Source organism: Alligator sinensis, unplaced genomic scaffold (assembly GCF_000455745.1).
Source record: "Alligator sinensis unplaced genomic scaffold, ASM45574v1 scaffold978_1, whole genome shotgun sequence".
Classification (NCBI taxonomy): domain Eukaryota; kingdom Metazoa; phylum Chordata; order Crocodylia; family Alligatoridae; genus Alligator; species Alligator sinensis.
In genome coordinates, this window is record NW_005842220.1 from 1881692 (window position 1) to 1896177 (window position 14486).

General features: G+C 44.6%; 1 protein-coding gene across 1 annotated transcript in view; it reads left to right on the forward strand.

Annotated features, from left to right (window-relative positions):
• The window catches only part of IGF2BP3 (insulin like growth factor 2 mRNA binding protein 3), a 162283-nt gene that overhangs the window by 125239 nt on the left and 22558 nt on the right, over positions 1-14486 (forward strand). Inside the window, exons 6-10 of the mRNA XM_014521509.2 lie at positions 3779-4063; positions 6907-7041; positions 9331-9453; positions 10738-10873; positions 13166-13297. Of these exons, the coding sequence (XP_014376995.2) occupies positions 3779-4063; positions 6907-7041; positions 9331-9453; positions 10738-10873; positions 13166-13297 (811 nt within the window). The remainder of the gene's footprint in view (positions 1-3778; positions 4064-6906; positions 7042-9330; positions 9454-10737; positions 10874-13165; positions 13298-14486) is intronic.

The window sequence follows — 14486 nt, forward strand, 5'->3', positions numbered from 1 at the left end:
GGCCAACTGGCTTAGGGACTGCACCCAGAGAGTGGTGGTGGATGGTTCCTTCTCAGCCTGGAGGGAGGTGGGCAGTGGGGTCCTGCAGGGTTCAGTCTTCGGACTGATATTATTTAATATCTTCATCAGCAATTTGGACAAGGGCGTGGAGAGCACCCTCTCCAAGTTTGCTGATGATACCAAGTTATGGGGCGAAGTTAGTACACCGGAGGGCAGGGAGCAGATTCAGGCCAACCTGGGCAGGTTGGATCAATGGGCAGAGAGAAATAGGATGCAATTTAATGAAGATAAATGTAAGGTACTCCACCTGGGAAGGAGGAATCTCCAGCACACCTATAGGTTGGGGAATGTCCTTCTCAGCAGCTCAGAGGCAGAGAGGGATCTTGGAGTCATAATTGACTCCAAGATGAACATGAGCCGGCAGTGTAACGAGGCCATCAACAAGGCCAATCGCACCTTGTTGTGCATTAGCAGGTGCATGACTAATAGATCAAAGGAGGTGATGCTCCCCCTCTATGTGGCACTGGTCAGGCCGCAGTTGGAGTACTGCGTCCAGTTTTGGGCGCCACACTTCAGGAGGGACGCAGAGAATTTGGAGAGGGTCCAAAGGAGGGCCACTCGCATGATTAGTGGCCTTCGTGATAGACCCTAGGCGGGGAGGTTGAGAGAGCTAAATCTCTTCAGCCTTCACAAGAGACGGCTGAGAGGAGATCTTGTGGCCGCCTATAAATTTATTAGGGGAGGTCAACGGGGAATAGGGGACGCGCTGTTTACTAAGGCCCCCCAGGGAGTGACCTAGGAATAACAGGTGTAAACTAGTTGAAAGTGGATTTAGGTTAGATATTAGGAAGAAATTTTTCACAGTAAGGGTGGCCAGGATCTGGAATGGGCTTCCAAGAGAGGTGGTGCTATCACCTAGGTTGGAGGTCTTCAAGAAGAGGCTGGATAGTCACCTGACTGGGGTCATCTGACCTCGGTCCTCTTTCCTGCCGGGGCAGGGGGTCAGACACGTTGATCCATTGTGGTCCCTTCCGACTCTACAATCTATAAATCTATGGTTTGATGTAAGGAAACTCATCACAATGCTGGGATCCTGTCTTAGAACCTCCTGATGTAAAAGCAGCTTGAGGAGGCTAAGTTCTACACATGTGATCTTGGCAAATAAATATAGGGAAGGTGATTTGGTATGGTGGAGACCAACTATGGGGCCTTACCAATGCCTTGTTTTTTCCTTCTTCGCTTTTTTCTTATTACATTAAAAATTAGGTTAAAATATTTTTTTCTAAGCTTTCAAAGTCAAGTCTAGAAAAGTTACAGGTGAACAGGATATTTCAATTCTGGTGTTTGGTCCTTTTGGGTATCTGTGTTGTCATGATCTTTCACTGAATTTCATTTTTTTTACTTTGGTCTTTTTTCCAAAGAGCCCCTGCCTCATTCATTGTACGGATTAATTCAATAAGCAGTTATTTTATTCTTTGATTATATTGCCTCCAGCCTTATTTACTGAACGCTTTTCAAATACAAGAATTATTGGTTTTCTCATGGGCTTTTCTTTGGAGTGATCGCATATAGCATCTTCAGATATGCTAATTTATCCTGTGAGAGATGGCAGAGTATATTCTCATAATCTCTATTTTATAGATGGGGAAGCGGGATGCAGAGAAAAATATCAGAAGTATTTGTTAGCTTTTGGTGCCCAGTTCAAGACAGCTAGGACTTGATATGAGACTTTTTAAACGACTACTGAATTTTCCAAGCTCTGATTTAAATTTATTTTTAACTGGGACATCAGCACTCATTTAAACTAGACTCACTTGAAAACACACAGTTTGACTATGATAAGTTAAAGTGACTGGACTCCCATCATTCGAGAACACTGTCATATAGAAGCTGGGATAACTGGACTTAACCTTGGTTGGGCACCATTTGGGCACTTTAACCATAAGACCACTCCTTCTCTTCTAGCAATCCCCTACCTCATTCATGCACACCTTCCAGCCTTATAGTAAACAAAGCAAGTGTTCTGCAGATAGTTTCTCCTTCATAACATAAACCTGACTACTCTCTGGAACAAATTTGTCCCCTGCTCTAAATTATATTGAAATCCTCTGGAAAAATTAGTGTATGATGATATGATTAAAGATGTGCATGCAAATAAGGTTGTACAGACAGACCTAATAGCAGAATTTTCTTACACTATGCCCTGGTTCGAAGCCTGCGTGTACTAAAGTGCCCCCCTCCCTCTCCAATCCCAAGAAGAAGCTCACCAAGTTATTTTCTTCAAAATGTATTTATTAAAACATGTACAAAATATATTTCCCTTAGTCTTTTTTTCTGGGAAAAGCTGGGAAATTTTGGCCAGAGTTAATAAAATTCAGGTTGATCCAAATGCCTGGCATGGAAAACTTTAGCCCAGATCCTTAACATTTGGCAAAATTATATGCCACTGAAAACTGGGTATTTATAGTAAAAAATGGTGGGCAGCCTTAATTATAGACAAGGCTGGTAGCACCACTTATTCATCCATAAGTTTATACCTCCCACTGATAACTAAATCTTGTGTTTCCCCAAGGAAGACTTCAAGTTAATTTAATATGGGTACTGTCTGGAGTGTGTGGGGTGCTCTGCTTTTCTTAGGTGCTGTGTCTCTCCTTCCCCCCCCCGTCCTCCACTTCCCTGAATTTTTCTGTTATGAATTGCTGTGGTGTTGAAAGTCATTGCCGGTACTCCCTGTTTCATCATCTGACTAGGGCAAGTAGGTTGCACTGCATTTTATACATCAGAGTACTTATATCTGCAGCTATTAAAAATAACAGGCATGATTGTCCAACCCTTGGGTATAGCAGTGTAAGAGAGAGAGTATGGGGAGAACTAACACACTGCTGTCCCTGGAACTTACTTGTTGATTGAAGGCATCTTTGAGTTGGGATTACTGCATGTCTGGAAAACCATGTGGTAGCACCGAAGCATGTGGTGGTGGCAGCAGCAGCAGAGCATGCTATGGTGGCCCCAGACCCCACTACCACATGCCCCGTGCTGGAGCCGGAGTTGCTGCTACCACATGCTGTTTGACATCCCTTGCATAAATCGTTTGAATGTGTATATCAAGTCATCTGGTTATCGTTTAATCTATATTCCTGCCCAAGTTAGTTCTTCAATATGACCAATTGCCATGACTCTAAAGGTGTTTAAAAGATACTTGCAAAGTGGCCTTTTTTTCTTGGTTTACAGTTAATTCTTGTTGTCATACCTGTGTTAGAAGTGTGAAAAAAATCTGCTTTTTATCTGGGTTTGCTGTGTTGGAAAATCTTAATATTGCATGCTGTTATACCAGTCTGTTTCCCTTCCCTCTCCCTCACCAAATCTTTTTTCTGGCAAAACATTACAGAGAGGACATATTTTTTCCAGCGATATTTTCAGGGCATTATTCACATCTCTACTAGGGGCTTTGTTGATCAAGCTACACCAGAAATATCTCATAAATGTAGATAAACCTAGAGCAAATAAGAACTGATTTGTAAGCCTTGAGCATAATGTTTTCTCCTTGTAGTTGTATGCTATGGATCTTGATTGTGTAGGAGTATTTTTTTTAAATTAACAGTCAGTTTTAAGCTTCATTCATCCAATTCAGGATAAACAGATGCCTGGAACTGAATAATTCTCCATTACTTTAATTAATGTTAAGAGTTAACATTAATTATACATTAATATATAATTCTGTGTCTCTTCTTTTCCTCTTCCCCTCACTCCCTACCCTCTACTTTTTGCAAATACACAGAGCAATAGAAAAACTGAATGGGTTTCAGCTTGAAAATTATTCCCTGAAAGTTGCATATATCCCTGATGAAATGGCAGCACAACAACCCCCACAACAGCATCCACAGGGGAGGCGTGGATTTGGACAGAGGGGTCCTCCAAGGCAGGGATCACCTGGTGCAACTACGAGGCAGAAACCACAATCAGATGTTCCACTGCGGATGCTGGTTCCCACACAGTTTGTTGGAGCCATTATTGGGAAAGAAGGAGCAACTATTAGAAATATCACAAAGCAGACACAGTCCAAGTGAGTTATGCTACAAAACTGTCCTGCACGTTAACTTGATCTTTGTTTTTGTTGACTTTTCTCTCAGTGCAATACAAAAACTGGCTTTCTTCTTCATTTCTCTCCTTCCCTTCCCCACCCAATTGTCGGAGACCAGTGAAGTCCATTTGTGGGCTTGCTGAGAACTGTGTATTTCTGCTCTCAGACCCACTTTTCTCTCTTTTGTGATGAAGGCATCTACAGCTGGGTTTATATCAGTAGTATAAACTTAGATCTTCCACTAGGTTTGATTGCGGTTGTTTTGGGGGCGTTTTTTAGTTGTCTCTTCCCTTTCCTCTGTGGTCTTCAAAGAGGTTCTTGGGAAAAGGCTAGTTTTAGAAGTGCAACTTTTGGTTGGGATAAGGATAAGAATTTGATTTCTCATTAAGAACCTAAGTTGTCAATAAGAACCAGGCCTTGCCTCCTTTTTTCTGGAATGCTCTAGGCTAGGGCTGGGTGATTATTTAGGCTGGAGGGCCACTTTGAGGTTTGGTGAGCTCTTGAGGGACACCCCCTTCCCTTTCCCCTCAGCCAGGTCAGACTGGCATCAGAACAGGAGCAAGAGTATAAGTCTGTTTGGGTCTATAGCATGCCCCAGCCTCCCCCTCTCCCCCAATATGGAATCAGCACCTGCCAGCTGCATCTGCAGCTGGGGGCAGGGGAGGGCAGACGATGGAGCTTGGCCACAGGCCTCTATACTGCCCTGCCCTGTCCTTTCTGCAGGGGTCCTGGTACACGTGCACACCATCTCTTCCCCATAGCTATCAGGCACCCTGATGGCAGGGAGGGTGAGACAGCGTGGAGGCCCATGGCTAGGGTCCATCTGCCACTGGCAGGGGCTGGCCTCTGCTGGTGTTGTGGGGGATGCTGGGTGGAAGTAGCCCTGAATGGCAGCTGGAGCTGCTGTGGCCCAAGCGCGGTTTACCCAGGGCCAGCTGCACAGTGCCAGGCAGGTGGACAGGGCTGCTTCCACTGAGCATTCCCTGTCATGCCTAGGAGATGCATTCTGGACCTGCAGGCCCTGGGCACTGCCCACCAGCAGAGGCTGGGGCCTGAGTGTGACTCGCTTAGAGCCCATGGGGCTGGACTGTCTCTCAGGTGCCACAGGGGGCACTGGGTGGAAGCATCCTCACCTGCCCACCGAACACTGCATGCTGCCAGAGGAGTTTGTTTTCTCTTGTTCTTGGGTGATTCTTGTCAATCAATTCTGCTGCAGTTGAAGTTACATACCATATCATAACAGAGTTTGGGAAATGTACAGAAGCCAAAACCAAGCTGTTAAATGAGCTGAGTAGCCTTTAGCAGTGGGGTCTGAACATTAAAGGGAAGTACTGTGCTAATAAATATAAATCTCAACAGAGAGGACATGTTCAAAAGAAAGCTTGGGGTATAAACAAATAATTTCTTCCAGCATATCAGTTATTCCTCTTTTGTTCTTAGTATGATATAATATATTGTCACATAACCAAACAATGAGAGTGCTGCAGGCAAGATGTGGAAAAAGGCTGGAGGTGGTCAGGAAAAGTATCCAGGTTCACAATAAAAAAGAATAACTAAGAATACAGTGGTGTTTACAAATTGGTCAGGTATATCTTAATTTGGTATCTAACCAGACTTCAGTGGGGAGAAGGACACATATTCACTTAAGTTTCTTGTTCTCATTTTAAATGAAGTGCATGCTGTTACGTGAACCAGAAGGAATATTGGTATCAGAAAGAGTTGGAAAATGGAAAGGAATTCTAGAGAAGTGCAGCACAGGTAATTTAGGTGTGTTAACTCCTATTTAAAGATTTCAAACAACCATAGTTTTGGCACAAAGGTAAGAAGAGCCTGGGAGTAATAAGTCTTTTGAAAGCTGAAAATGGCCAAATCTTTAGTGCAGTGATTCTCAACTAGAATGCCACAAGATTCTTTTAAGGGTAAATTGCAGTACTAAGACTGTTAGATATGTGAACACCTACACAATTTGCAAGATAATCTTGGAGATTTCAAATAAGAATCCACAATGTCAAAAATATCCAGTCCTGTAGTCTTTTGGAGTTCTTTGCAACAGAAAAATTGCAATAGTCAAAAAATGCTTAAAACCTGAGAGTTTGTACTTTCTGAAAGGTTTCTTGAGACTGAGTGGGTTGAGAACCACTACTCTAGTAGTGATACCATTGCAGGTCAGCAGTAGGTTTTGTTATTATTGGACTCACCCTTTTCAGCATGAGGAACTAGACCCTCATGTTGGGGAAATAATGTTTTGAAGAAGAAACAGAGTAACATGAAACAAGAGCTAAAATGAAAAAGGAGGGCAGACATGAGAAGACATAAGTCTCTCAAGAGAAGTGCTAGAAATCTCTGATACTGGAGACTTTAAAAACTAGCTTTGCCAAATCCCTTCTCATCTTGTAGCAAGCAGTCATTTATTGGGAGCTGTGGGTTTAGATGATTTAACATCTTTTCTTTCTAATTTTTTAGATCATTGGTGGGCAGGGAACAAGAGGGCTGGAATGCTACATCCTGCTGCTGACTTAAGGATTCTTTTATTAGTTTATATAAAATATTAAAAATATTTGGGATAGAATTTGGTGGTACAGGGGAAGTCCACTTGCTAAATTGTTAAGCCTCAATCAACAGAATTGGAATATGTATCCTATTTTATTAAAGGATAGATAATGTTAGAGTGAAAGTTTGTAGTTTTTAATAATCACTTGTATACTTTACCTTGTTTCTTTGGAATCCAAAAGATTTATAATTGGATTTATAATTGGGATTACTTTATCTAAAAATATTCACACAGTAAATAAATGCTTACATATAATGGTTTTTTTTCCTTAAAGAATTGATATTCATCGTAAAGAAAATGCAGGTGCTGCAGAGAAACCAATTACCATCCACTCTACTCCTGAGGGCTGCTCAACAGCTTGCAAAATTATCATGGAGATCATGCAAAAAGAAGCTCAGGATACGAAATTGTGAGTAAAAGGGTGTTTAATTACAACATTAATTCCATATCTTCTGTTTGGAATAGGTAAAGGTGAATCTTATATGTCTTGTAACAGCATTAAATGTAAAGTTTAAGGAACTTCATTTTTATACTTGGTACCAGTCTACTTGTACAGCTTAAAAAACCCCATGCATTTCTAGCCATTGGTTGTGCATTTTGGTTGGGATAAGTTGGATAATTCAACAACATTTCTGAGACATCGCAGTTGTTAACAGCAATACTTCAGCACCTTGAGTCTGTAGTATTTATTCAGAGAATTAATTGCAGTAAGTCTTGTGCGCTGCTTCTGCTCTCAAGTAGTGAGGTATAACTAAGTGGAAGTAATGCCCCAGTATCTGAGGGCAGAATTTGCCCATCACATAAAAATCTATCTCCTGGTATCCAGCAAAGAAAGATTAAGATTACAGGTGCACCGATACTTCGGTCCATATCATATCGACACTGATAAAGGGAAAATTGACAGTATTGGCAATTGGCTTTTTTTGGGCTGATGTGGCTGATAATGTTGTTGATAAATGCTACATACATACGCGCAGATGCATCAGGCTGCCTGCTGTGTGCTCAGGGCTGGGGCTGCACCGGCCTCTTCTCAGCAGGGGCCTGGCCCAGGGCTGCACTCAGGGCAGGCAGTGGTGGCACTGGAAGGGGGGTGGTCTGTGGGGTGACTGGTGAATTTTGTGGTGTCTGTAGCTTGCCCTGTAGCCCACCCTCCCAGTGCTGCAGCCACCTACCCTGCCCAGCCCGAGTTCAGCCTCAGCCCAGCCCCCACACTAGGAGGAGGCTGGCACAGACCTCAGCCCGCAGCAATAGCCTGCCCTTGCCCCATGCACAGATCCGGGCGGGGCACATGTCTCTCATACCTCCTTTGGGGTGCGTGCAGTGGTGGGAGCTGCCCTCCTGCGCCCTCTGGACAAACCATCCACAGCTCTGTGTCACATACTGCCCTGGCTGTGCAGCACTTGCCCCTGCCCCAGCCCCACCCCCACTCCCTCCCTCACCATGGGGGCCTTAGTCTGCCTCCGCATACCCCTTCCCTCCCCCATGCCCCTTCCTCCCAACAGACCTCCCAGCTGGACACTGCCAGGACTCTGGCTGCCAGGCTCTGGACTCTGTGCTGCCAGGCTGCATATTGGCATTCGGATCATTATCAGCCAATATGGCTGGTCAATAATTACCCATTGGTATTGACTCAAAAAATCTTTATCAGTACACCCCTAATTAAGATATACCAAGTTAATTGAACAAATGTTCCTCTTAGTCTCCATTTCAGAAGTAATTTGTGTGTTTATTTGAAAGGTATTGTGCCTCTAAAATTTTGTTTAATTTTGTAACACCTATTCTATGTGACCTAACTTCAGCCTGGATGTGCAGACTTAATTTTCCTCTTAACTTGAATCTCGGTCATGAATTTTTCTGGGTAATCTTTAAAAGTGGTTAAAGAAGAAAAAAAGTAATTTTCTCTTCTAATTCTTGCAATTTCCTCTTCTAATTCTTTCATTTTTCCTTTATGAGTAGATTAACAATGATTCACAGATGCAACACTAAAGCTTAAATGCTGTTAAAATGGCCTCAGTCACTAATGGAGTAGACCAAGGGCTTTCAACCTTTTTGAACAAGTGAACCCCTTCTGGTGGCAGCTGAGGGAGAGGGGGTGATGTTCATATGCTGGGGGTTGGGGGGGGGGTGCTCACACATGGCGGCCACCACCCACTGCCCCGTGCTGCTGCCACGCCCCACTTTCCCATAGCCAGTCACATGTACAGCTCCACGGGCTGCTGACTGGCCTCACGCCTCACCAGTTGTGCTGCCCATCAGCCTTTTGAGCTGCTGGCCGGGCAGCACCTGTGCAGCCTGCAGAGGGGTGCCACTGCCCTCACCCCTCCCGCCCTGGCCCTGTTCCTGGGAGGCGGCAGCACAGAGCAGTGGGGGGCAGGGGCCACCACTGTGTGTGAGCCCCTCTGCCCACATCCGTCAGCAGAGGGGCATTGCTGCCCTCATACCCACCCGTGCGTACCCCATATTACCTTTCCAAGTATCCCTAGGGGTACACATATCCCCAGTTAACACCCCCCCATAGTAGACAATGAAAAACATTAGAAACCTCCTTTTTACTCTGTTAATAAATATGTAATGGCCTAATGTATTGAAAGAAAAACTAGCGTTTTCCTTAAATGGCCTTTTGCATTTAAAACCATACCTTTTCCAATTGCTTTTTAATTGTGGACATATGTCTAAATTAATCTAACTTTTATTACAGTACAGAAGAAATTCCCTTGAAGATCTTAGCACACAACAACTTTGTTGGCCGGCTTATTGGCAAAGAAGGAAGAAACCTGAAGAAAATTGAACAAGATACAGATACTAAAATCACAATATCTCCGTAAGTTTTTGGTTTAACCTGTCAATGATCTCTGACAGGCAGAAGTATGGGTTATGCAAGTTTGGTGTATTACTATACACTCATAAGACATGCACCTTTTTTGGGAAGGCAGAATGAAGAAAAAAAGTTTTTTTTGTTTAACCAAATTATTCAGAATCGTTTTTCTCATTTAAGACATGCACCCCAATTTTTGATGACTACTTTTTCTGGGGAGAGTGGTGTGTGAGTAAATAAGGTGCATCTTAAGGCTGAAATGCAAGACAACGAGAGCCTCATGGTTTCCAGTAGTGGTTAACAAATTCTGATCTCTGTCCGCCATGCCAAAGTATTATAGGTTGGAATATGTTTCATAGTGAAGCATAATGATTGACTTCCGGCTGCAATATATCTCATTTCATGTGATCTAGTTGCTTGCAAATATCGAAGAGGAAACAAAGTGTATAGTGGTCTGTAAGTTTTCTTTTCCCACTCTTTTTCTTCATGAAAGACTCCACTGCATTTCCAAGTATCTGAAGGCACCCTATAACGTATCAGAAATCTGTGTGCTGCTCAAATTGCCATAAAGGTTTGCAGTTCATTTTCAAATGTTCCATTCATTATAATCTAGTTGTAAGAAATTTGTTTAAATAAGTTAATTCCAAGTGCATCTCAGCGATTTGAAACATTGCACTAATCCCATTTCAGTTTTCTGTGAATCATCTTTGGACCTTGTTACACCTTACGTTGTGAGCTGCACAGATGTTGATCGGTGTTCGTGTAGCTGGAGTTTGGAGCAGTCACAGTCTAGAAAGCTTCTCTGACTGTCCCCCACCTGCACAGCTGTGACTTGCCACTAGAGGCCTGGGAAGCAGGGGCAGGACTAGGAGCTATAGTTGCGAGTTGCATCTAGAGGGCTGGTGAGCCAGGACAGGCTTCTATCCCTGGTTTATGGGAGGACTTCAGCTTGGGTGGCACATTTGTGGGGAGCAGGCACACTTTAATGGAACAGGAGCTAGGTAGTGTGGATCAGAGATAATCCCACTTTGTAGCAGCATAACTTTGACCCACATAATGAGTGCTTAACACTACTTTAATGTGCAGACAATCCAGGGGTTAAGAGCTCCAGGAGCTGCCCAAAATTACTGTGTAACAAGGCCCTTAGAGTTCTGTTGTAAATTGATCTTGTACAATCCATTGCTGGTAGGCAAACCTGACACTTTCAGATGTCACAGGCTTCCACCGATAAGCCTTGATTAACATCTGCTGTTTGGAGTGTAATTAATTGTACTTGTGTTTTGTTCCTAGATTACAGGATTTGACACTCTATAACCCAGAGCGGACTATTACAGTTAAAGGCAGTATTGAAACCTGTGCCAAAGCTGAGGAAGAAATAATGAAGAAAATCAGGGAGTCCTATGAAAATGATATTGCTGCTATGAATGTGAGTTGTCTAATGGCATGGTCATTTTTGGAAGCGTATTTCTGTATGGGTCCTGATGTCTGCATTTATTTATCTCTTGTGTAATGGGAAATAGTAACAAATTATATCAATCTTGAGGAACTAAATGAGAATTTCTCTCCTTTTCCTGTTGTGGAAACGTGAAAGTATTTTAAAAAATTGTGTTACTAGGATTTCCTCTACACATTACATTTATGCCATGATTAGTTGTGGCATAAATGTCCAGGGTACTACATAAAATGGCAGATCAGCCATAAAAATGTTTTACATAAAAATCTACATATAAAGTCAAACATTGTTATGGCTGGTTTGTATGATGCTTTAAGTTGAACTTAGTGCAGGTCTGAGCTGGGCTGACAATCAGTCAATTGTCAGCTCCAGCCATGGGGCCACACCAGGATCTTAAACAGGCCCTGGTACAGTTCAGGGCCAGGGACAGCAATCAGCTGCAATGCATGTGTAGCATGGCAGGAAGTGTGACTGTCAGGATCAGGAATCAAATCCAACAGTGCCTTTAAATGAATGTGTGGCAAGTTCCCAGATCAGCTGGGGACAGCAGCAGCAGAAGGGGAGTACATTTTCACCACTGCACCCCTCTGTATCCACCCTGGGATGGAGCCCATTTGTCCAAAAAGAAGAGGTTACAGTTTCCTGATACTATTCTCCTTAAACATGTGGGGGTGGGGAGGTGGCGGGTGTATTTTAAATTGTATATTTTGAGCTCATCAAGGCAGGAGTGCTACAGATCGCTGGACATAAGAGCTAGGAACTGAGCCAGAGGTTTGCCCCTTTTGAAGCCACACTAGATCAAGCTTCAGGGGGCCCTTCAGGAGAGGGAGAGTGAATAAGGCTTCTTCTGGAGGAATCCTAAGGTAGAAGTTTCCCTTGAAACGAGCATGATTCAAGACAGATGCATCCAGCATTTCCTGAAGCGGGGGACACTAGGGAGCTAAGCAAGGGAGTTGGTTCACAAGGTGGGGAGGGGAACCAAAGCACTGTCCTCCCCCCCCCCCCCCCCCCCCCCCCTCCCCCCCCCCCATTGACATCACTGTGGTTACCTCTGGGCTACCTAGGAGCAAGGGGTCAATCCTGCTTTGCTTCAGCTGTGGGCCGTGGGGAGCAACTGTATGGGGTGCCAGGCTCGGCTGGGGACAGTGGCATTAGGACATAGTTTCTTTCTTCCAGCTTGTACTTCCAAAACATCCTCTCTCTGTCCTCCTCATGGTGTTCCCCTCTGTCCAGGAGCAGGTGCTGGAAGGACGAACCTGTGAACCACTGCTGCTGTCCTCAGCCAAGTCTGGCTTCCCATACAGCCATTCCCTCCAGTGTGGGGCTGGAGCAGCACTGGGGCTTCCTCATGCCTGTGTCAGCTGGGGACAGCAGTGGCAGTGTGCCTGTTCTTCCTTCCACTGCCTGTTCCTGGCCAGTAGAGAGGAAGCGGGGCACTGGCAGGCAGGGAGCAAGTGCTGGAAGGAGGAACCTGCTTACCTCCTCTACTGTCCCTTGCTGAGCCTGGCACCTCGTGGGGAGCTTTGGGGCTCCCCCTGTGCCTAGATCAGCTGGGGACAGCAGCAGCAGCAGGAGGGTACATCAGCACTGCCACACACCTCTACATCCACTCTTGGGATGAAGCCACTTAGTCCTAAGACAGAGGTGGCCAACATCCAGCATGTGTACCACAAGTGGCACAGGCAATTTCTGTGTGTGGCATGCAATAAATAGGAGAACAGGAGAGGCAGCAGTGACAGCTGGGGCAGAAAGCAGAACAGCAGATCAGGCAGGGAGCAGAAAGCAGAGCAGCAGACTGGACCAGGAAGGGGATTAGAGTGGCACCTGGGGAGGATGCACAACTAATATAGGGACACTTACCAAAAGGTTGGCCCTCACTGTTTTAAAAGATGGTTGGTTTTCTAGCATAAAGCATAGTGGCATAAAGCACAGTGGTTACTGTCTTTGTACTGCACCTCATTCTGAATATGGGAGGTTGGCCTAATACGTGGCTGTTTCCCCTCCCATCTTATGGTACACTTCACAGAAAGGTAGTCTCAGTGAATGACTCATTTCTCTGTTCATATGAGAACCAAACTTTTAGGACTATCTGCCTAAGTGAATATATTGGGTTATAAATTTGAAATCTTGAGTCCTCAAGAATAAACGTTTAAGAAAAAAATTGGCATCTTTTCAAAAGACTTTTAGTATACTATTCTAAATAGTATTTTGATTGAGTTAACTAACTTGTATTGAAAAGCTGAATAATTCCTTCTGCCTTTGCAGCTTCAAGCACATTTAATTCCTGGATTAAATCTGAATGCCTTGGGTCTGTTCCCACCTTCTTCTTCAGGAATACCACCTCCTGCAGTGAGTGTTGCATCTGCTGCTGCTGCTGCTTCGTATCCGCCATTTGGGGTAAGAGAAGCTTGTCTTGGGCTTCAACAGCAGTAAAAAATAACAGCTTACTATTACTAGTACTGCTCAAAGATAAGGAAGATCAAGGTGTATCAACATTTTGGTAGCGTTGTTCTGTCCTGTTGTACCATGCGGGGTTTATTTACTGAATGTTTTCATCTGATTTGTGTAGTTTATACATATGAAGTGCCTCGGGTGGCTGTAGATGAGTACATGCACTGATTGTTTGTTGAAACTTTCAATGAAATCAGACATGAGATATTTGGAAAACCTCTTTTTCTAGACATGATAAAAACTGTCTTTTACTTTCCTGCAGAAAAATAAGTGCAAGCTTGCTTCTAAATACATTTGAAAAAACATTTACTCAAAGGTTATAAGAAATTGAATATCATATCCCTTCTAATCTGAAGAAAGTGACTCTTTTGATAATATAAGTATGTTTAGCAAAAATCTGTTTTTTGTTGTTGTTTTTAATGCAGTATCTTTTAATATATGGAATGGCTGTTTGGTATGTCACAACACTAAGTACATAGCTGTTGGGTTATAGGTAGAGGTGCACTGATCTATTGGTCCGATATCAGATCAGTACCAATATAAAGAAAATTGATTGTATTGGAAATCGGCCTGACATGGCTGATTTAATTTGGCCGATAAATGTCCGTGCATGCGTGCAGCCGCAGCGCAGCACGTAGGTACGGAGCGGCATAGGCTGGCAGCTTGAAGAGCTGTGTGCAGCTGGTAAATCTGTTGTGGTGGAAGGGAAGGGAAGGGACGTGGGGGGCAGATCAGTGCCCCCCGTGGTGAGGGAGGAGTGGGGCAGAGGCTCAGGCCGGTGCTGCCCAGCCGGGGCGGGGTGGGGGATGGGGACGCAGCTCATCTGGGGGCCATGGGAAGGGGAGGCGGTCTGCTCGCACTGCTGCACAAACCCTAGGAGGGCATAGGGGGGCAGTGTCCCTAGATCTACACAGGAGAGGGGGTGGGATGCCGCTGCAGGCTGGGGCTGGGGCTGTACCAGGCTCTTCCCAGCGCGTGGGGACTGTCTGGGGCTGTGGGGCTGTGCTCAGGGCTTCACTCCCAGTGTGTGGGGGCCATGCTGGAAGCTGTACTCGGGGTGAGCGATGGCGACACTGGGAGGGGGTGCTATGGAGAAATTTGGGGGGGCTGCAGCCCCCCCATTGTCCCCCTCCCC